At 37.6% G+C, this 21,978-nt stretch overlaps 1 protein-coding gene across 2 annotated transcripts in view; it reads left to right on the forward strand.

The window, feature by feature from the left end:
* Positions 1-21,978, forward strand: part of TBC1D5 (TBC1 domain family member 5) — a 446,950-nt gene that overhangs the window by 328,965 nt on the left and 96,007 nt on the right. For both annotated transcript variants that reach the window (XM_079795163.1, XM_079795164.1), the window contains exons 15-16: positions 3,106-3,248; positions 18,497-18,603. In XM_079795163.1, coding sequence (XP_079651289.1) covers positions 3,106-3,248; positions 18,497-18,603 — 250 coding nt within the window. The remainder of the gene's footprint in view (positions 1-3,105; positions 3,249-18,496; positions 18,604-21,978) is intronic.

The raw sequence follows: 21,978 nt of genomic DNA on the forward strand, positions 1-21,978 counted from the left end.
GTGTAGTTTGGAGGATGTGTTTTATTTAATGTAGATTATAGATGTTTTCAGTTCCCCTCCTGACAATGCTGCAGTAGAGATTGCTGCTTGTATAATCTGGGGCGGGGGGAGGGGGTGTCATTTTTGAGGCTAACCTAACACAACCCTAACCAGCAGAAAGGTTGCAAGAGAAGTTGGAGCAATATCCAGGCATTTTGTTATAGAAATAATAGGAATATCAATTATTTCTTTAAAATAGGCTACTTTTTTTCTTGCACTATATGTGATGAAACTAAAGGTGTGGTTGTCCACAAGAAAATGGGAAGAGTTTGAGCTTTGAGAAAAGGGAGAAAAGATAGCATTGCATTCTCACCTGTGGTGTGTTTTAATTTCATCCATTTTCTGTTTGTTTGTTTGTTTGTTTGTTTGCTAAATGATGTCTATGATAGTATGACGTCAACTTTTTCAAAAGCGATTTTGGTTTCAATGAAAGTAGGGAAAATAAAGAAAAAATGTCCCCCTACACATAAGAAAGCTAAGCAAAAGCATTGCCTTTCAAGGAACAGCAGTGGTAGTTTCTAAATGGGTTTATTCAAATAAGGGAAGCATTGAAATACCCTTCAAGAATGAAAGGGGCTGCCCTAACCAGTTTGGCTCAATGGATAGAGCGTCGGCCTATGGACTGAAGAGTCCCAGGTTCAATTCCGGTCAAGGGCATGTACCTTGGTTGCAGCACATCCCCAGTAGGGTGTGTGCAAGAGGCAGCTGATCGATGTTTCTAACTTTCTATCCCTCTCCCTTCCTCTCTGTAAAAAATCAATAAAATATATATTTTTTTAAAAAGAATGAAAGGGGCAAGTTTGGGGCACAGTACTATTTTACTGGTCTGATGCTTGAATTTTATACTAACACCTAGATTTGAACCAGAAGGAATCATTTAAATATCAGAATTTTAAATTTTGAAATAGCCATAATTGCTTGTTCATTGAACCAGATAATTCTTTATTTATTTATATTTTTCAGCTTTATTGTATCATAAATGTCAAATAAAACTGTAAGGTATTTAAAGTGTATATCATAGTGATTTGATGTATGTGTACATTGAGAAGATTCCTCCCATCTAATTAATGATGACATCCGTGACCTCATGTATTTATTTGGTTGTGTGTTTTTTGTTTTGGTTATTTTTTGTGAAAACATTTGCTACTTTCTTAGCAAATTTCAGTTATACAATACAGCATCATCAACTATAGTCCCCATGCTATACATTAGACCCTCACCAGTGTTTTATATTGATGATTTTTTCTTCCAGTCGTCTCAGTTGAATAACTTTGAATGATCACATTCTAAGTGTTTAGTCATTTAATAATGCAGATATGGTTATCAGTTTGAAGATCCTTTAACCATTTGTACACCATAAGCATCTATAGACGCAAGCGGCGGACCTTTTTAAATTAAATTCAAAATATCCTGGCAGTTAACTGGTTAAACAGGTGCCCCAAATAATTCAATCCAGCTACTTTTTGCTTTGTCCATTCTCCTGGTTCCCCTGATGCTTTTTGCAAGACCAGTTAATTCGTTGTAATTAAGAAGAGCACCTATTTAGCTTAGAGATATTTGTATACTTCTTAAAACAGTAAACATTAGCATTTGTAATTTGAAAGAATTAGAAATGTGTAGAGAAATAACGTGTTTTTTTCTCTAAACTGCATAAATACAAACACATTAGTTAAAAAAGTATATTTTATTTTTCATATTAGTGGAATAAGAATTGAAAGGTAGATAAAAATTTTAAACAGCCTATAACATTTTAAAAAAGATAAATGTTATTAGACATTAAATTTTTTTCTCTGAAAAATTGAGTAACATAATTTAAGATGTAGTTGAAAATATAATTTAATTATTCTGTTGATTAATTTAACAGTATAAATAAAATAACTTAAGTATTTGATTATATGGTTCCTCATAAATTTATACATATGTGTGATTGTACACTGTATTGTCACAGCTATGATTCCTTCTTAAATGTAATTATTCCTGAAGAAAGTATTTGAATTTTTTTGGCCTCACTTTAACCCCACAGATGGTTATATTTGGTTTCAAATTTTGCAAAATGGAAACATATATTAGTTGATTTTTAAACAATTTCCTCTATTCTGTACTATTTGGTGGTACCAGAAATTTGGAATTTCTCATTCTTTGCTATGTCCCAGAATCACATAGAATTCTAGATGAGCTTCCTAAAGAAAGGCTGTGTAAGGAAATTGTAGCCATGTTATCTAAAATTAGAAGTAAATTGATACAAACATATCAAAGTAAATTATTTTTATTATAAGAATTAGATATAAAGAGCTTAGGTAGCATTTATTGACAGTCTGAAGTGTGACTGTTTGTGATACATAATTATATACAGACCTTGTTCAGTATTCTTATTGGCTGCTTATGCATACATATCCATTTTCCTGGCCATAGAGGTAACTGTGTTTTGAAAACCATGCCTGGAAAGATAGCCTCACTGATGAGTCATATCTCTTCTAACGTTAAAAATTAAGTATCACTTTGTTTCATTTGAAATAACTGTCTGCACTTGACAAAAACATAGATAACTGCTCTTTTCCCTCACATTTTATTTTAAAATTAATATTTTTAAAATGAGTGAAATGTGACAATGAAATTTTCTGTTTGGTTATAGTAATTTGTCATATACCCATTTGCAAAAGTCTAACAAAAAAATTAGTAGTGAGCATGAAATTTTGGAAAATTGTAATTTTTAACTCATAACCTTACAAATGAGGCATTTATCAGACCACTATACATTTAATTTTTTCTCTGCCTTTTTTATGTGATTTGTATTAAATAGGAAAGATTTCTACCCTTTTCATATGTTGTACTTTTGTTTTATACATATAGTAGGAATAAAGTTTAATGACTGTGGCCTAGTTATAAAATTACAAAATTCATTTGAAAACTTAAAACTTGGATTTTACTTCATTATATTCTTGATATATAATATTTGCTTAAAGTGATTAAAGATTACAATTTCGTCACAGTTGTAGGAGAAAATGATTCCTCTTTATATTTTTCTTAAGCGTACTGCTTTCTGAATTTTGGTTTTGTTTTCTCTAGGCGGTGGGTACGGCTGCTGTTTGGGCGAGAGTTCCCCCTACAGGACCTTCTGGTGGTCTGGGATGCCTTGTTCGCTGATGGCCTCGGCCTGGGCTTAGTGGATTACATCTTCATAGCCATGTTACTCTACATTCGAGATGCTTGTAAGTGTTAATGACCTTGCCCTACATTCAAGTAGGTGATCCTGAATTTAAATATGTTTTACCTTTTAAATATACTTTACCTTTTATTCTGAATTACCATACCTAGATTTTATCGTAGGCAATACATTGAAGTTTCAAAGGAACATACTAAAATTTTTTGTTTGAGTTAACTATGTACATATTGGAAGATGTGGGTGATTTTTCCTGAGAGAATTGGAATATTCTTTCAGAACCCTTTTTCTGAAGACTTTACTCCTGCTTTATTCTCCTCATTGCTAGTACACACATTTGTGAAATGCACATAGAAAAAGCCAGTATTTCAGCTATGTTTAGAGCTCCACCTTCTGACAGGTAGGTGGTATTCAAGAATATTTATCGAGAGAGTAGTTTTTTATAGTATCAACAACTGGCCAATAAAAAATAAACATTACATTTTAAAAATCTTTTAACTTCTCAGTTATATTTTAGGCAAATGTGTTTCTCAATAGAGTGCCAAGTGGTAGCTATATTGCATCTCATCAGATCTACCCAAAGGTGCCTGCCCTAATTGGAAAAACAGTGCATCCCTTTTGAATAGTCGGATGATCTTCAGCTTGAAGAAAATATCAGAGCTTGTTTTAAATTTCAAAATACCTCAAATTATTTTCCTTCTCAGAAAAATAATCACAGTTCACGAAATAAGATTTGTAAGCCAAAATATAATTAGGAAAGATTGCACAAAGTGATGATTAAGTAGGAAATAAAAAACTGTCATAAGAGTAGGACTCTGTCAGAAGAATATAAACTGTTTCGAGCCATTCATAATCTTGACTGTTAAATTGCTATGTGGTTCTCTTTTATTTATTCATTGAATACCATTTGTGCCAGATGCTCTTGTTACGCCTCTGGTAACACTAATAATATTCTTTAAAATTTTAGATTATACTTTTTTAATTCCCCCAAAATTACTTGAGTGAATAAATGACAGGAGAACCACATTTTTATCCAAAAATTGTGGGATTTTTTTTTGTGCCTTGAAGGTCAGACACTTTGGGTTTTGACAGACAAAGTGAAAAGCTCCTTTTTTTTCTGAGTCAGAGCTAATCATATAAGAACATGGAAATCATAAAGGAAACATCTGGAAAGTAGAGAAAGATGTTTGGTAGATTTGATGGATACTAGGTTTTTGGATATTCAATACTGTCTCCCATTTTAAAATTGTTTGCCTTTTTTTAATGTAAGTACTTAAAAAAACAGAGGAATGATAAACTTCTTTTATTTAAAACATAGGTTTATAGTTGTTCATATGGAAAATAATACAATAATAAATAAATAATAATACAAGAATTATCTCTGTATTTCATGAACTCTAAACCTACTTTGCCCCACCCTGTATTTTCACAAATTTATTATAGTAAAGAACTATTAAAATTTATACTGCTTTTCTATGGGCTTAATTATTTGCTTTTTTCTTAAATTTGACATATCACAACTATATTTTTAATTTAATTATCCAGTCTCCTATACTAAAATCTACATTTTAAAATTAATTTCATGAAACAGTCAAATTTTTGGCAGCTGAAGCTCTTCTACATTTTTTAATTCCTCTGCTGATGATGTTATAAAACATATGGGCACATGTGGAAAAATACAGGGGTAATGAAGTTGTTTATTCATTTCAGTGTTTTTTAGTTCAACTTCTTTTTATTTGCTTGGTTAAATCCATAGCAGTGCATATCTTCTAAAATAGAGTGGCTATTTATTACGTATTTAAGGGGCACTGCCTCTGTCCTCAAAAAGCTTACCAGTTCATAGGAAAGACTGATATAATCAATTTCAGACTAACATACCCAGAGCTGTGGTTGAGGTCAGGAGTCCTGTGGAACACTGGCTATAGAACGGGAATAAAAAACAGGTGCTAATCCTGGAAGGAGGCACTAGGCAGGTTTCAGAAATAGCCTACTTTACAGGTGGAGAAGATGGGAAGTGGAGGAAGTCCATCCTATATAATAAAAGCCTAATATGCTAACTGTCCTGTCGACCAGTCAGCCATTCAACCAGTCAAAGCACAATATGCTAATGATATGCTAAGGCCACTCAACCACTCGCTATGACGTGCACTGACCACCAAGGGGCAGATGCTCCGACTGGTAGGTTAACTTGCTGCTGGGGTCTGGCTGATCGGGACTGACCAAGATGGGCCAGACATGCCCTGGAGCCCTCCCATGGTCCCTCACCTGCTGACCAACCTCCTGCATCCCTCCCCAGCCTCGATCATGCACTGGTGGGGTCCCTCGGCCTGGCCTGAGCCCTCTCTCAATCTGGGACCCCTCAGGGGATGTCAGAGAGCCGGTTTCGGCCCAATCCCGCAGGCCAAGCCAAGGGACCCCACTGTTGCACAAATTCGTGCACTGGGCCTCTAGTGTCTGATAAAAGAAGAAGCAGGTTGTCCACTATGAATGAGGCAGGGTAGTGTAGGGGTTTGAGAGGAATGACTGGGAAGTGTGCGAGAGATGACTGATCAAGAACTAGAACAAGCCTGGTCTAGCTGTCGAAGATCCTACAGAGAAAAACAGTGGGCAGTAGCACCAGGACTCAGGTTATGTTTCTTCTCAATCATGCTCAGCACTCCAAGCAAGATGCAAAAGAGGCAGATCATAATTCAGGCTTCAAGTTAAAGCCACATCCAAATGAATTAGGTAGATCTGAAGGGAGGAAGGAGAGTGGAGGGTGCTGATGGCATTTTAAGAGAGTGATTTAAGCTGTTTAGGGAGGGAAACTTGGCCAGGAAAAGACTATGGGAAATCAAGAGTATCAAGGGATTAGAGGTCGGGTATGAGAGCTAAAATCAGAGGTCATGGTCAAATAAGAGGACATGGAGCAGTTCTGAGTATGAGCAGAATGGTTAAAGTTATTACAGGAGAAAGTATCACTGAGGAGATCAAGAGATTGTGAGGGAACTGGGATTCTTGTTTGGTCCTCCACAGCTTTTATTCACTCAATCATTTACTCAAAGAATTAACCATTCCTTCAGACAGTGTTTATGGAGTGCCTACTACCTGTCAGCCATCATAGCGCATAGCTGACAATTATGAAGAGGCTTGATGGAGGTATAGATGTGTGGCATGGACTTCAGAGGAAAGGCGTTTTTATGGAAAGAGAGGAAGCAATGGTTTAGAAATAGAATCAGGGAGCGAGTTGGTGGCCCCACCCCCACCACTGAAGGTTGCCAGGGCAGCAATGACTCCAGGAAGGAAGATTAGGCTCAGAGGGAAAGGCATTGTTTTTTAGAGCAAAAGATTGAGAGGGTGGGGAGTAGCAGGAAGCAGACACAGAACAGGATTGAGTAGAACGCATGGGAGGGCAGTGCTAATTAAATGAGCTTACATTTTAAGCAAGGATCAAAAACAAAAGGAAGGTGGACAACTTGCCAGCCTCAACATTTCACATGGAACATTGGTGTCAAGTTTTTATTCCATCTTGCTCCATTTTGACTCATGAAGCCCTGTCTGGGGCATCCAGGGTGGTGATGACCTTGGGCACTGCAGATGTTCTTTTGCAGCTGTAGGTGATATGTTTGTAGCTCAAACAATGATGCACTTGGTGAAACTGAAAGAGCCTTCCTTCAATGTTGGCATTCCTTCTTTGGATCCATACCTTCTAGGACAGTGGTCGGCAAACTCATTAGTCAATAGAGCCAAATATCAACAGTACAACAATTGAAACTTCTTTTAAGAGCCGAAAACCGACTTCTGCGCATGGGCCACAAAGTTTCAATCGCACTGTACGTGGGCACCCGCACGTGGTAGTTTGTGGAAGAGCCACACTCAAGGGGCCAAAGAGCTGCTTGTGGCTCGTGAGCTGCGGTTTGCTGACCACTGTCCTAGGAGTTCAATAGAGGGCTTCAAAGTGCCGTGATCATCCTGATACTGTGCAATACATTGTGTAGGTGTGCATTTCCCTGGGCCAAGGATATATAATTCATCATCTTCTCAAAGGAATATGTAACCTAAAAAAATGGTTAAGATTTACTGTATCTGTTCCCAAATCTTTATTTTATTAGGAGAGATAATTAGACCTATTATGAGTTTAATTATATCCCCCAAGGTATCTGTTGAAGTTCTAACCCCTAGTGCCTCAGGATGTAACCTTATTTGGAAATAGATGGTTGCAGATGTAATTAATTAAAATGAATCGTACTGGAGTAGGATGGACTTCTACTGCTCTACAACTGGTGTCCTTGTAAGAAGAAAAGAATGTGGACACATATGCACAGAGAAAGGATGATGTGAAGACACATAGGGAAAATAATGCCATATGAAAACAGAGTCAGAGATTGGAGTGATGCATCTGCAAGCCAAGAAATGACAAGGATTCCAGCTGTCACCGAAAGCTAGGAAAATGGCATAGAACAGATCCTCCTTCGGAGCCTTTGGAAGGAACAGCTCTGCCAGTAAAGACAAGGAAGGATTCTTCCCTGCAGGTTTCAGAGGGAGGATGGCCCTAACAACACCTTGATTTTGGACACCTGGCCTCCAGAACTGTTATGATAACAAATTTCTGTTGATTAAAACCATCCAGTTTGGGGTTCTTTGTTACAGCAGTTCTAGCAAACTAATACAATGCAGTAAAGTAATTTTAAACAATCACACTCAGTGTTTGGTGTTAGATCCCAGTACGCTGTTTAGTTCTTACTATGCCTTTTATCACTGATCTCCACAACTTATACTTAATTTTTTAACAAAAGTATTCTTATAATTTTCTTTATATCCCTTTAACAAAGCTTTTATTCTGTTTGAAAGTAATTCAGTCAGGGAACTGTAATATTCAACCACTTCACAGATTTCTTACAAACACCAAGTTCTGTGTGAGGTCTTAGAGACTGAGCCCAACCTCCAAGGTTAGAGGTTAGGAAACCAGCTCAAGGCCACAGGGCTAGTGACAGAGGGACTGGTTCTCACATGCCTTTTCCACGCCTAGAGCCCTACCTTGATTTTATTAAGTAAAAATAAAATTTTGCATTGGAAAAAATAACAATGTGAACATTATATCCATACATATTTTAAAATTTGACCTTGGAAATGATGGCTGTTCTATGAAAAACTCTTGCTTTACTTAGGTACATAGTATCCATTTCTAAATAGAATTATCCCCAAACATTTTAAACCATAAACATTTTTAATTTCTTGTAATAAGAAGTGCTTTTCAGATTTCTTGCCAGATTATATGGATTAAGGTTATATAAAAAAATAAAGATTAGGAAATAAGGAAAGGTTATTATGAGCCATTAGCCCTGTAAAGATTTATTAATAGCCATACTCTCATCATACTTTTTTTATTGGTTTATTTCATACTGTAAATTACACATGTGAGTCCTTGCTTCCCCTGGCCCTACCTACCTAAGTATTGCTCCTATACAGGACTGAGGCAAGGTAGCTTTTGCCCAAACCATCCCCAACTAATCTAGCCTTCATTGATCTCTCACTTTTTCAGTCCTATAAGATTTTAATCAATACCGCTCAAGGTAGCATTTCATTAACTCATTTTATCTTGTTCCTTATTGTGCATATTAGTCCCATCTTCTCAACTAGATTGCAAGTCCTTAGGACCAGAACCACCTGTTATAATTCTTCCCTGTCCCTCAGAGCCTCTGAAGTTCTTCATGTATTTGGGGCGATCTCAGACAGAGTACTCTAGACACCTGGGGGTGGGGGTCATGGATTCGGGTGTAGTGATTACTGAGGGAACAGATGCCCAAACACTCTTAGAATACCAACTCAACTAAACAGTGATTGTTTAATACACTTCAGCATGGCTTTGTTAAAGAAAGCATTGTCTGCTTTTTAAATTAAGCGTACATTTTTTCACATCTTTTTATTGATTTAAATTTTTGTTTTTGATTAGTGTCAAAGAAAAACATTTTCTCTAATTTACAATGTAACATACCTTTTATTTGTCTTGTCAATTGTATTAGCAGACTAAACACTGTATTCAAATTCATTTCATTGTAGATTTTTCTAACCAGAAAGTATCTTTCAAATAAATGTTTGTTGTCTTGTTTAATTTACCACCTCCCTGCACACTTTGGAAATGGAAAAGTTTCCTTCTTGGCACTTCTACCCACTCTTGCTTGTTTTTTTCAGCCAGCATAAGCATGTTACAAAACTTCAGATTTCCTCATTTTTCTGTAGGGGAGCCTTCAGTCATTTCTTGGTCTGGCCTGGTGTGGCAATTGTGTCCTCTTAGTGGTTTAAACATTGTTCCTTTTTATTTCATTTTAAATCTCCATTTACTCTTCAGCCACTACCTGTCTATCTGCCAGTGCTTCCATCTGCCCTACCTCAGAATTTCTGTTTCTCTGTTTTCTCATTAAGAGCATGTTCAACATTATAGTGATGTCAAAATGCAGTTTATTTCAACTACAGATTGCATTTACTTCTCTTTTCTGGAAAAGTTTTACCCAAATTCAGGGACTAGAAACAAAGACTTAATCTTATAGTCATGAGTCACAGAGTGTTTATTAAAAAGCACAGTCAGATTTTTGAAGGAATGTTTTAGCACTTCCCAACTGCCAGCTCTCCTCCCTCTTGGACATTAAATATTGTCATTCGACTTTAAGACCATCTCAGGTATGGATATTAATGTACCCTTTGAGTTTCAAATAACATATCACTTTATACTCTAGTTTAAAAATCTTTTAAAATTTCACTGAGGTAGGCTGATAAAGCTCATTGTCTTATTTTTTTATGTTTAGATTTTTTAAAATAGACTTTATTTTTAGAGAATTTTTAGATTTACAGAGAAAAATACAGAGTTCCCTTACACCCCATGGACCCTACATACACACAGCCAACCCCATCAACATGCCTCACCACAGTATTACATTTGTTACAGTAAGTGAAGCTACCTTGATATGTCCTAATCACCTAAGGTCCATAGTTTACCTCATGGATCACTCTTGGTGGTTGTACATTCTGTGAGTTTGGACAAATGTATGATGACATGCACCCACCATTATAGTGTCATACAGAGTAGTTTCTCTGTCCTAAAAACCCTCTGTGCTCTGGCTGTTCATCCATTCCTCCCTCCCTCTAACCCATGACAACTACAGAACTTTTCATTGTCTCCATAGTTTTATCTTTTCCAGAATTTCATATAGTTGAACTCATACTGTATGTAGCCTTTCAGGTTAAATTCTTTCACTTAGTAAGATGCATTTATCTCCATGTCTTTCAAGGTTTCATAGCTGATATCTTTTTAGTGTTGAGTAATATTCCATTGTCTGGATATATCAGAGTTTATTTATCCACTTACCTTCTAAAGGCCATCTTGGTTGCTTCCAAGTTTTGGTAGCTATGAATAAGGCCACTATAAATATCAGTGTGCAATTTTTTGTGTGGTTACAAGTTTTAATTACAATCGGGTAAATACCAAGGAGCACAATTGCTGGATTACATGGTAAATGCCAGGAGCTCAGCTTGGCTGGGTGGGAGAGAGCTGAGCTGTAAGGTGTCAGAGTAGCTAATTAAAGCAACAAGTCAAAAGTGAAAGGTTAAGCCTTTAATCACTTACTAAAGTAGTACAAGCAAGAGTCAAAAACTGGAGAAAATGTCAATTCCCTCTGTTCCATTTCACCCATGGAACGGCACACTGGTCAAAGATCAATGGATCAGCACAGATGCGAGGTCATCTCACTGTTCAGGAAGCCCTGAACAAAAGACTGGCAGTTTTATGAACCTCGAGGTGGTGGGGGTGTCAGAGCAGGGTGCTAGGAGTGGAAAAATACTGGTACTAAGTCAAATGAGGAAAGGTATCTTCAAAATTCCCGTCTCCTACCCCTGTAAGAAGGTATTGGCAAAAGGTGCTTGTGAAGATCTCTACCAAGGCCTCAGATAAAGAGGTCTAGGGATGAAAGCACTAGGACTAGGAATAGAAATATGTGAAAGATCGTGACCAGCTAAGTTGTCCTAAGACCTTGATTGCAGCTCCTTTGAGAGACCACAGTGCGCTGGCTAGACACCATCTGGTGTGGGGAGAATAGTTTTCCCCTATGAGGCCTATCAGGTGAAGCCTTTTGTATTAAGGTTCTCCAGAGAAAATGAAACATATATATGAGTACATTTGTTATAGGAATTGGCTCACATAATTATGGAGGCTTAGAAGTCCCACAATAGGCCATCTGCAAGCTGGAGAACCAGGAATGCCAGTAATTCAATCCAAGTCTGAAGGCCTAAAAACCAGGGGGACGATGGTCTAAGTCCCAGAGTTCAAAGGCCCAAGAACCCAGAGCTACAAAATTAATGTGCCATTTTAATCTTGCCCAGGAATACTCAAGATTCCATGTCCATCTGTTGCTTCCAAGAGAGAATGTGAAGTCTTGCACATTAACTGGAGCTATTCTCTCTGACGATTAGTGAAAAGGAGATGGTAATCTTGGGCTTTCTGACTATTCCCCAAGTTTATCCACCCAATTGCCTCCTACCTAGATTCTTCTTCCCCTTTAATTCACCTGCCTAGGTGCTGAATAGAAACATTATAAAAGAAATGATTGAGGATATCAGATATGAGATGCATTTGTTAACAGTGAATTGCACCAGATATTTGACCTTGGTCCTTGAGTTTTGGCTACGAAAGAATTCAGAGCCTTGGCCCAGATACAAGCAAAAGTTTATTTAGAAAGTCACATAGGTAGAAGACATGAGTTGTGAAAGAAGTGAGCCTGCTGGGCTGTGTAGGCTTAGGAAACACAAAGGCAAAAGAAGGGCCCTTGGAGCTTAGGGGAAAGAAAGCAAAGGTACTCACTCACTTTGAGGGAAGAAAAAGTGGGGAAAGGTGTGGGCTTGCTCAAGAGAGAGAGAAAGAGAGCACTCTGGGGAAAGGAGGAGGTGGGGAAAGGCAAGGGTGTGCAAGGTGGGTGGGGAGGAGGTGGGTCCTTCATTTTAAGGACTGTTATCTAGAGGTCTTGGGAATATTCATCAGCTTTCCAGGTGTGTCCTTACAGAATCATGGTCTCTACTAATTGGTCAGGGAATCATTAGTTGTCACAGCGGGTCCTGATATCAGCCATGGCATCACCCCACCTGGTCTTACTGCTTTTCTGGGCCTGGAGCTGAGACCTAGAAGTTAGTTTGAGCTAAACTCTGTCTCTGGAGTCAACAGATTTGAGGTTTTGTTTTTAAGATTATTTGGTTCGAGTCAGAACCTCATTGTCCTGAGGACTTAATGCTAAGGAAGTGGTTGTGCAAGGGCTTGTATGGGGTTGTGCAAGGGCTTGTTCCTCCTCTAAGGGTGTCTACCACATGACTAGCAACATGCCAGGGGAGGAAAGGTCAGGGAAGGGTCTGAACCACATGACCAGGGATATGCTAGAAGAGGAAAGGTCACCATTGGGGTAATTGTCCTACCTTACAATTGTCCATTGCTCAGCATGCAGGGCTTTTCGCCCTGGTGACTTTCTGTACCTGGCTCATCATTCCTACTCTGCTCATGTCTGTCTAACTGCCTACTATATCACATTTACCTTCATTGCTCCTAAAATTCGATTAAAATAGCATAAACCCATAAGACACAGAAACTTAGGAAGGAGATTACAGCAATTTTGGAAGCAGGAAAAGATGGATCAGTGATAACTGATTTAGCAGATCCATGATAACTAAATACAAAAGTGATAATGGTCAAAGCAAAGAAATAACCCATATCATTCCGAAAAGGTATAGAAATTTTCAGTGCTAAGAAACTCTGAAAATTGGTAGGGGGAGGGAAAAAGTTAAGACTAAAAAAAAAAAAAACAAAACAAGAACTGGTTGAACATCTATTTAAGAAGCTGTTGTACTCAGATCTACAACCTTTACCACCAGGATTTATGCTCTGAACATGGTAAAACGGAGGTTCTCTGGATTAGGGACTCGGGCAATTTAGTGAATATTGAGCCCTTTGGTCTTCTTTACCATCTCAAATAGCAGAACACCGAACTGAAGCCAGGCTGTCTTCCTCCAGGAGGAAGTTTGGGAGACTCCTCTCTAGGAGTGTTTAAGGGAAAAGACTTAAAAATCCAGGCTCATGAATTGCCCAAGAAATTACCTACGATAACCCCACAGTTAAAAACCCATACCTCTATGCACATGTAGCACCTTCCAGTTACCTTGGCACTGCCTCATTCTTAAACATGAGCAGGTAGCCAAAAAACACCAACCATTTGAGGAAAACATCAAAGTGAAAGCAAATATCTAAACAAGTAACCAGGCTAAAAGTAACCTGGAGGACACAGTGACTACGCAGGGAGGAGAAAATTTGTCAGAGAGCTAGGAAAATACATAAAGGGGGAAATGTAATTGAAAATTGAAATACGATGAAAATCAGATGGCTGGAATATAAAATTGAAAAAGTGTCCCAGAAACTAGCACATAAAACAGAGTTAGAAAATAAGAAAGCAAATTAGAGGACCAGGCCACGAGATTCCATCTAAATGAGATTACTTTAAAAGAGAAAGAGAAGAAATAACAAACACAAAATAAACAGAAGGGAGAAAATCATCAAAGAAACAATTAGAAATTTCTAGTTAAATAGAAAAACATGAATTTTTAAAATGAAAGGGTCTATTATGAAAATAGGTACATTATCATGGATTTACAGACAATTAGTGGGGAGGAGAAGAAAAAACAAGTCACATAAAGGATTAGGAATTAGAAGGTTGGGGGCTTTGCAACTGGAAACCCGAAAGCTCTGCAGCAGTCAGTACTCCCAGTTTGAAGGAAAAGTTATTTCCAACCCGGAATTCTGTACCTAGTCACACTGTTAATTGCCAATGGAAAATCTTCCAAACAGAGAAGCTTTCAATAAATTCATGTTTTGTGCATAAAACTTTTGAAGGATGTTGCTCTCCACCAGGTGAGAGAATCAAGCAAGAAAGAATAAGCTAGTTACTCTAGGAAATAAGGATAAAACACTGGCTAGAGGTGAAGGACATCCCAGGGTGAGGGAGCAGGCCAGAGGCCTCAAGATAAACTTCCTGAAATTGATGAAATACCTGAAATTTTGGAAAGTACTGAGTAGATTCATATGCCTAGGAGAGCATTTCAGGTTAATTTAATGTCAAATGCATTTACAAGGCAAATGAAAAACAAACCGTTATAAACTCCAGGAAAGGACAGAGGCTGTGCAAGAAAGGAGAGGTAGTTGTGATGTACAGTGCTATCATTTGCCCAGTTATAAAAATGAAAACTCTAAAAGTTGATCTCAATGGCATTATGATAGAACTTAATAGGGGGAGAGACAAAGAATGCCTGTGGGGTGTGTAGGTCAGTGCAAGTGTGGGCTTCAGTGCTAAGGACAAGTTAAAGCTTTGTCTTCTTTGATGGGGCATCAATTGATAACATTTTAAATAAGAGCTAGTAATATTAGCATCCTTTTTTCACAATATGGAAGATGTTGTTTTTTTTAATCAGCTAAAAGAAAGCCAGTGCTTCTGGAAGTGGGAAATGGGGTATGGGACAGCAATGGCTATTTTTATAACCAGACTGAGAGAATAGCTTGACTGGTTAAACTAAGTACATGTATAACTTCTGTAAAAATAAAAGCTATCTTGCAACTTCCACAAAGAAATAAAAGTTGCTCCATCCTTTAATTAGCTTTATATAAATTTGTTAATATTTGTACTAAGTTCTTCTTGTCTGCTATTGCTTTTCTGTTTCTTTGTCATACACACACTCCCCAGTTTTAGTTCTATACGAAGACCTACCCATTTTTTCAGCATGTTGGCCCATTACACCCCTCCTCCCATTCCTTACTTCAGGTGTGCTCTTTTCACCTGCCTTCTGCCTCTTGTCCCTCTTTTGCTCCCTCCCACTGATCACCCTGTGCCGGTGTCAATCTTTCTGAAAGACAGATCTGATCACATTAGAGTCTAGTCTTTCGGTGACTGCTAACAAATGTGGAGTAAATTTAAACTCCCCATCTCCTTTTTATAAGCAAGACCTCCACCTGTTTTTCTCCTTCCGTGTCTCCATTTCTTCTTAGCACCCCTGCCTTCGGGGCCACTTGGGGTCCTTTCTCCAATGCTTGCGCCCTGGCCACCAGTAATTCTGCTCTTGATACTTGCTTACTTACTGCCTTTCAGTCACCAAAACTGTATGTTTAAAGGTGTAAATCATTAAGTAAAGTCGTTTACTGACAAAGAATGGTTGCTCTGAATTGTACTCCTTCCAAAAAAGTAATTTAAAAGTTTCAGATTAGTGTGCCCAAAAGCTCATAGAGAAATGAGGACTCTCAAGGACAGAATCTTATGAGGGTCTTAAACACTGGGTGAAAATCACTCTATTTGGAGAAGGATATGACCGTGTTTTATACTTGGCTTTCTCCCAGAGTGTAAGGAATAAAAGCTTTGTTTTTACTTATGACTTACGCCCCACCCTCACTTGGTCGTCTGGTTCATTTGAAGTCCATTTTGTATGTTGCCATTTTGTAACTGGGAAAGTTAGTATAGTATAAGTTTTTTAAATAGTTGGAGACACTGCATGTAGTAATTATGTATTTTTTCCTCCAGGTAGTAAGCCCTCAACAAATATTTTTTCAGAGCACATTGCATTTATTGAATGTCTTCTGCATGCCTGGTTACCTTGCAAGACTCACACACCCATTAGCTTTATTTTCAGTGGAGATGCACAATAAATTGTTAAAGCTTTAATTTAAGGTTTTGTTGTTAGCTCTTAATTTTTGTTTTATATTTAATCCATGATTATTTGTTTTATGTGCTATTTTATACCTAAATATGAGAACTTGTGCCTGTTTCTAAATATTTACTATACCTGGCCTTGTATACCAAGGGGTGTGCAATTTGGGCAAATGACATAACCTTTCCAAGTATCACTTTACTCACCTGTAAAACAGGGATAATACTTGTACCCTTATAATAAGATTATCATAGAAACTAAATGAGATAACGCAGATAAAGTTCTTGGCAATGGGCCTGGTCTCAGAAAGCCTTCAATAATTCATTGTCATCTTGTGATGATAGTAGTAATAAATTCTTGTTGTTGCACATCTGCCCTCCTGTAGTTTACATTTCTGCAGGGCAAGGATGTGCTTTGTTCATCTCTGCATCCCTTCCTAACATAGGGCCTGCGATGGATTAGGTACTCAACAAATAATCATTGAATTGAATGAGGTAGGCACATAGTGGTGTTTTTTTTTTAAATGAGAAAGTTGTTTTCCAAATGGCTAAACTTAAGCTTGAAGAGGTTACCTTTAACAGGTTTTAAGTGGCTGCTATAAATCAGTCACATAGATTAAATCATTTAATCTTCAGGAAACTGTTATGAAAGGTTCAAATGGTATCCTGGGATTCAAACCCACATCTTTGAATCCCAAGGCCATAACCATTTCCAAAAGATACAAGAATACTTACTGGGTCAGTTACTAATACATGATCATTATAACATTTGGGAGAATAACTTCATGAGTTATAAAGTGAATTGATTATCTAAGTTTTATTTACTTGTTAGCTCTCCAAGAAGACTGTACATGAAAAAATTATACTGTTCTTAGTATCCAAGCTTTTTGAATTCTAGAGGAAAAAGGACAATAGGTAACTGAATGTGAATATGACAAAATGAACAAATAAGAAAAGGAGAGTCTGAACAGATATAGAAAGGGTAGGATAAGTGAGTGCTTTACAAATGAAAGCAGATGTATGAAATTACAAGCTGTCAGATCAGAGGCGGAAATGAAGATGATAAAGTGGTTCCTTACATAGATTATAATTATTCATTTTGCCCAGTCCTGTCTCCTTTCCCCACAATGTTCATGGGCAGAGGGAGGAATGGGAAGCTATAGCAAGAAATGCTGTTTCCAACAGAAGGGGGAGGGGATCTAAGAATCAGTGGTATTTCTGATCACAAACATTTATTTTGTGATCTGTATTGAATCACAGTTTTGTGATCTGTGTTGTGATCTGTGTTATTTTGTGATCTGTGTTGAATCACAGTTTTCCTATGGAATCTTTTTCAACTAACTACTCTGATTAAAAGAGGGGTTTGGTTGCAGCCACAGGAAGTTGTAACTAAAGTTTCTTCACAGTGTTGTGGAGGAAGTCCATGTGGCTCACAAAACAAGCATCCATACTGGGCCCAACTGTGACAGTGTGGCTGGTGGATGGCCAAGAAATGAGGTAGTTTACATAGACCTGCCTGAAAGATGTGTTTAATAATTGTGCCTATAATTAGGTTGATTTGAAAAAAAATTAAATGACAATGTAAGGCACACAGTTAGGCTTATCTATGAAGATTTTGACATTTTTCCTCCAAGAAATACTGCTTAGATATTTTCCCTAAATTTCTTGTTACCTTTAGGAAAACAAATAATTGGAAGAAAATACATTTAAAATTTTTTTGAATTTTTTAATATCTATACTAATAAAAGGGTAATATGCTAATTAGACCCGGAGATCTTCCGGGAGACTGGCTGGGGAGGGCAGTTGGGGGCCATGAGGCCGGCAGGGGAGGACAGTTGGGGGCCATGAGGCCGGCAGGGGAGGGCAGTTGGGGGCGATCAGGCCGGCAAGGGGGAGCAGTTGGGGGCGAGAAGGCCGGTGGGGGTGGGCAGTTGGGGGCGAGCAGACCGGCAGTCAGAGTGGTTAGGGGTGATCAGGCAGACAGGCAGGGGAGCAGTTAGGAGCCAGTGGTCCCGGATTGCGAGAGGGATGTCTGACTGCCGGTTTAGGCCTGATCCCTGTGGGTCCCAGATTGGAAAGGGTGCAGGCTGGGCTGAGGGACACCCTCCTTCCCCCCGTGCACGAATTTCGTGCACCGGGCCACTGGTGTGTATATATAAAAAGGAATATATGTAACATGTAAGTTATGAAGCATAAAATCAGGATAAGTATTATTTTATGAAAATTTTAAACTAGTTCTTTCCCATTCATGATATTTTTGTAACTTCTAAGCAGCAAAACTGGAGACATTTAAACACAGCCATGTAAATGGCAGTAAATATGCATGCTTCAAGAGATTATTTATATTGCAAACACACACATATTTGTGTCTGAGGTTTTTCCTTCCAGCACCCCCCGAGGCTACGTGCTAGTTATTAGATTGCAGTTAACAGTACAGTGTGTTGCCTCAGAGGCCATTGGATAAAGGTCCCTTCTCCCTGTTTCCGTTTATCAAAGCGGTTATTGGTTTACTTTCTTTGACTCTGTGTTGTTATATTTTTACTCAATAATGCAAACATCTGAAGAAATATGGCTTCTGAATTATTTTTTCCTTCTTATTTAGTGATCTCTAGTAACTACCAGACCTGTCTCGGCCTTCTGATGCATTACCCAGTGATTGGGGATGTACACTCACTGATCCTTAAGGCTCTGTTCCTTCGAGATCCAAAGGTAAGCTTCCCAAGTAGTATATACACAATTTCCAGAAAAATTGGAGTCTCTGTATGACGCCAAGAATTCCTCATGTGGAAATTTGTTTAGTGGCAGATGAATTGTCTAATGAAAGAATTTGCCTAGAGTTATAGGCCAAAACTCATACACCTCATTGCCTAGTAACTGAGCAGCAAATTAAATGGAGCACGCATCTCTTGTCCCTTAAAAAGGTTGTCTTGCCCTCCTGCCCTCCTCAGAATGCAAGAAAGTAGATGAGCATTGCTTCTCTTTATCACCACCTTCATTATCATTTGAACCCCTCAGAGGGCCAGCCTATCCAAGTAAAACCTCAGGGGCCATGTGAAGGCCAGGACATCAGAGCTATGAAAAAGGACCAGTTCTACAGCAGTTTATGACATCATGAAATACTAAATTATTTCATATTATGAATATGTATTTCTTATTTTGGGGGTGAAGAGTAGCCTAATAAAATAAAGACTTCAACAGACTATAATGTTGATTTCTCTAGTTGAACTTTAAAGCAAGTTACCAAAATTGTCTTTACACTTTGGAGAAAAAGTGTGCTCTTTTACAACTAATGTTATATTTCTTGAAAATAAGAACATTTAATGATCTAAAAAAATCTGTGAATTTTAGATGCGTTTGAGCCAAACAAAAATATTGGACGAAATGTAAGAGAGAAAGCTTCAAACAGGAATAGGAGAATGCCAGACGTTGGGTGGTATTCCCAGCCTTTGGCTCTTTGGCAGAATTACCAACAGGCTTGTTGGCAGTTGTCAAGCTGTCTTTGAGTCAGTCTGTCTGTGGATTCATTGCCAAAGCTCTGTCTGATCAACTTGGGCCTCCATGTTCAACATACATTTTGATTCAAAGGGATTTCTGCCCTTTCTTCGGTTGTAGACTTCAACATTTGAGTATATTCTCTATTTATTCATTGATTGATTTAAAATAATTTATTTCCTTGTACCTATATCCATTTTCTGCAGAAATACATAATTTTATCATTTCCCTTATACAAAATTTCATTAAGTATCAGAAATAGAATCCATTGTTTCTCTGATACATAAGATAGCAATATTTTTGGTAAGGTTTAAGAGTCTGACTATGAAAATCAAAAGTCCCATATTTTATATTTTTACATATATTTGTTATATGTAAGTTGTGTAAGTATATATTTTTATAAAAAAATAACCAAGATTACAAAATATCTATAAAAATTAATGAGGTTTCTGGTCAATAAGTTTTGCTCTACAAACTTAAGGTAAATTCTATCTGTTCAGCATTAGGAATTCTTAGAGTTATACAGAGTGGAAAAAAGTTCAAAAATAACTATTTGAATTATCTACTTGTGTAATTTGCTTGGTTTAATTGAAGATAGAAATGAATATGTTACCTAAATCTATTGATCTCGATCATTTTTCCAGCTAATTATAGTTGTCCTTGCTATGAATCATTCACTCTTCTAATTGAAGAATTGTGTCAATGCTATTAGTATAATCTATGATTTTAATAGAGTACTTTTATCTCAATAATGTAGTATACCTAATATACAAGTATAATGAAGCCATTCTATAAGGATTAACAAATATAATTTCTAAGGTTTAAGAGAAAAAAATAATTAATAGCATAAATATCTAAAAAAAGGTAACCCCTACTGGTATATTCAGGATCTTACCGTGTAAAAACATGATTAAGATAATGGTCCAAAATGTAGGATCTTAAACAGATATTCCTGAGACGTAATAAATTGGGCAGGAATTGGTCTTCTCTTTTGTGGTTGAAATCAATTGTGTCTAATGACCGACACAGCCAGAGCATCCTTTGTCCATAAGAACTGACTTCTAACGTTCTAACAGGATTTAGTCCAGTGCTACAAAGATACAATAAAAAGGAAGTTGATATATATTACAGAAATCCACAGGTGATTTCAGAGTTTAGAGTATAGTTAATGTCTTATAAAGTCATAAAGGAAGCCATTTATGCTGAGGGGGGGAAATAGAGGGAAAGGTGATGCTCATACCCCACCCATATCCTATAAAAATCTGAGCATCAGAGTGCTTTGAATGTTTTCTATTATTAGCAACAACGAAACACTTGAATCATTTCTGATACAAGTTGATCAGAGTAAGTATATAAACGCACAAATCTCTATGAAGTAAATTAGTAGAAAGATGAGATTTGAGTCATGAGAGTACACTTTTCATATCCCAGCTTCACATTACTGTAGTGTTGAGTGCTGCTGACAGACTCAATCATATAAAAATAAACAAGGAACTCTGAGCTTAGGGGTTCATTGTCAGCCTCGGAAAAGCACTTGGTCATGCTGCTGCCCCTGAATCCCAGTGGAGTTACCTAGTTGAGAACAGATTCTGCAAGTAGAGCTTGAGACACTGAGCTTTAGTTGTTTTATATCAGCTGTGATGCCAGCTTTACAGTGAAAAGATTGCTTATTTGAACAGACATTTGGAAATAATGGGCCTGTAAACTGTAATAATAGGGCCATGTTCTTTCACAGTTTCCAGGCACTCTGATGAGCTCACTTTGGTCCTCACAACAAGCTGTGAGGTAGGCAGAGCAGGTTCTCTTCCCTCATTGCTTCTCAGTGCAGAGAAGTTAAGGTCAGATGGCTTTCCCAAGGCCAAAAAAACCTGTAAGCTTCCAAGCTAGCTAGAGTGGCTCCATGACCTTGCATCTACTCATCTTCTCCTGAGATTCCTGTATCCATCTGCCTTCTCTAGAAAGCCATTCTCAGGCTCCAATAGGACATGAGTCCTCACAACACCTTGTATTGTAGCTATTTGCTTATTGACTCTTTTTCAATTATTTCTCCTTATGATGCTACTCTTTTTATTTTATTTTTATTTAGTTTTGTGTTCTGCACTGCTTGGTGTTAAGAAAATAAGGGTAGAATTGAATTCTGACTCAAATGCTAAGCCTCTTCCAATACTGTCTCTAACCTAGGTGTATCCCATTCACCTGGCATTTTTCTGGAACCCATATCTACATTCCACAGAAATTGTAGCCAATTATATATTTGTCAGCTTCCATTTTTATCAAGATGGTGAGCTAACTCTCCAACTTGAACTTAAAGAGCATCTGGTTCCTTAATTTACTGTGTCAGAATTATTTGAAAACTTGTTACCACTTTCAAATATTATGGAACAAAGAAAACATAGTAAAGAATGTAGTTAACCTACTTTATGTAGACTGTCAAATTTTGGAACTGTAGAAAACCTAAAGAGTCTAATCCAGCCCCTCCTTCTGCAGATGAACACAGAGGATCAAGGTGAGTTTAAAAACTTATTCAAGATCACACAGCTCAATGGCAGAGCCAACAATTGAACCCAGGTCTTCTGCCCACCTTTCCAAACA

The sequence above is a fragment of the Cnephaeus nilssonii genome (genome assembly GCF_951640355.1).
Source record: "Cnephaeus nilssonii genome assembly, chromosome: 17".
Lineage (NCBI taxonomy): Eukaryota > Metazoa > Chordata > Mammalia > Chiroptera > Vespertilionidae > Cnephaeus > Cnephaeus nilssonii.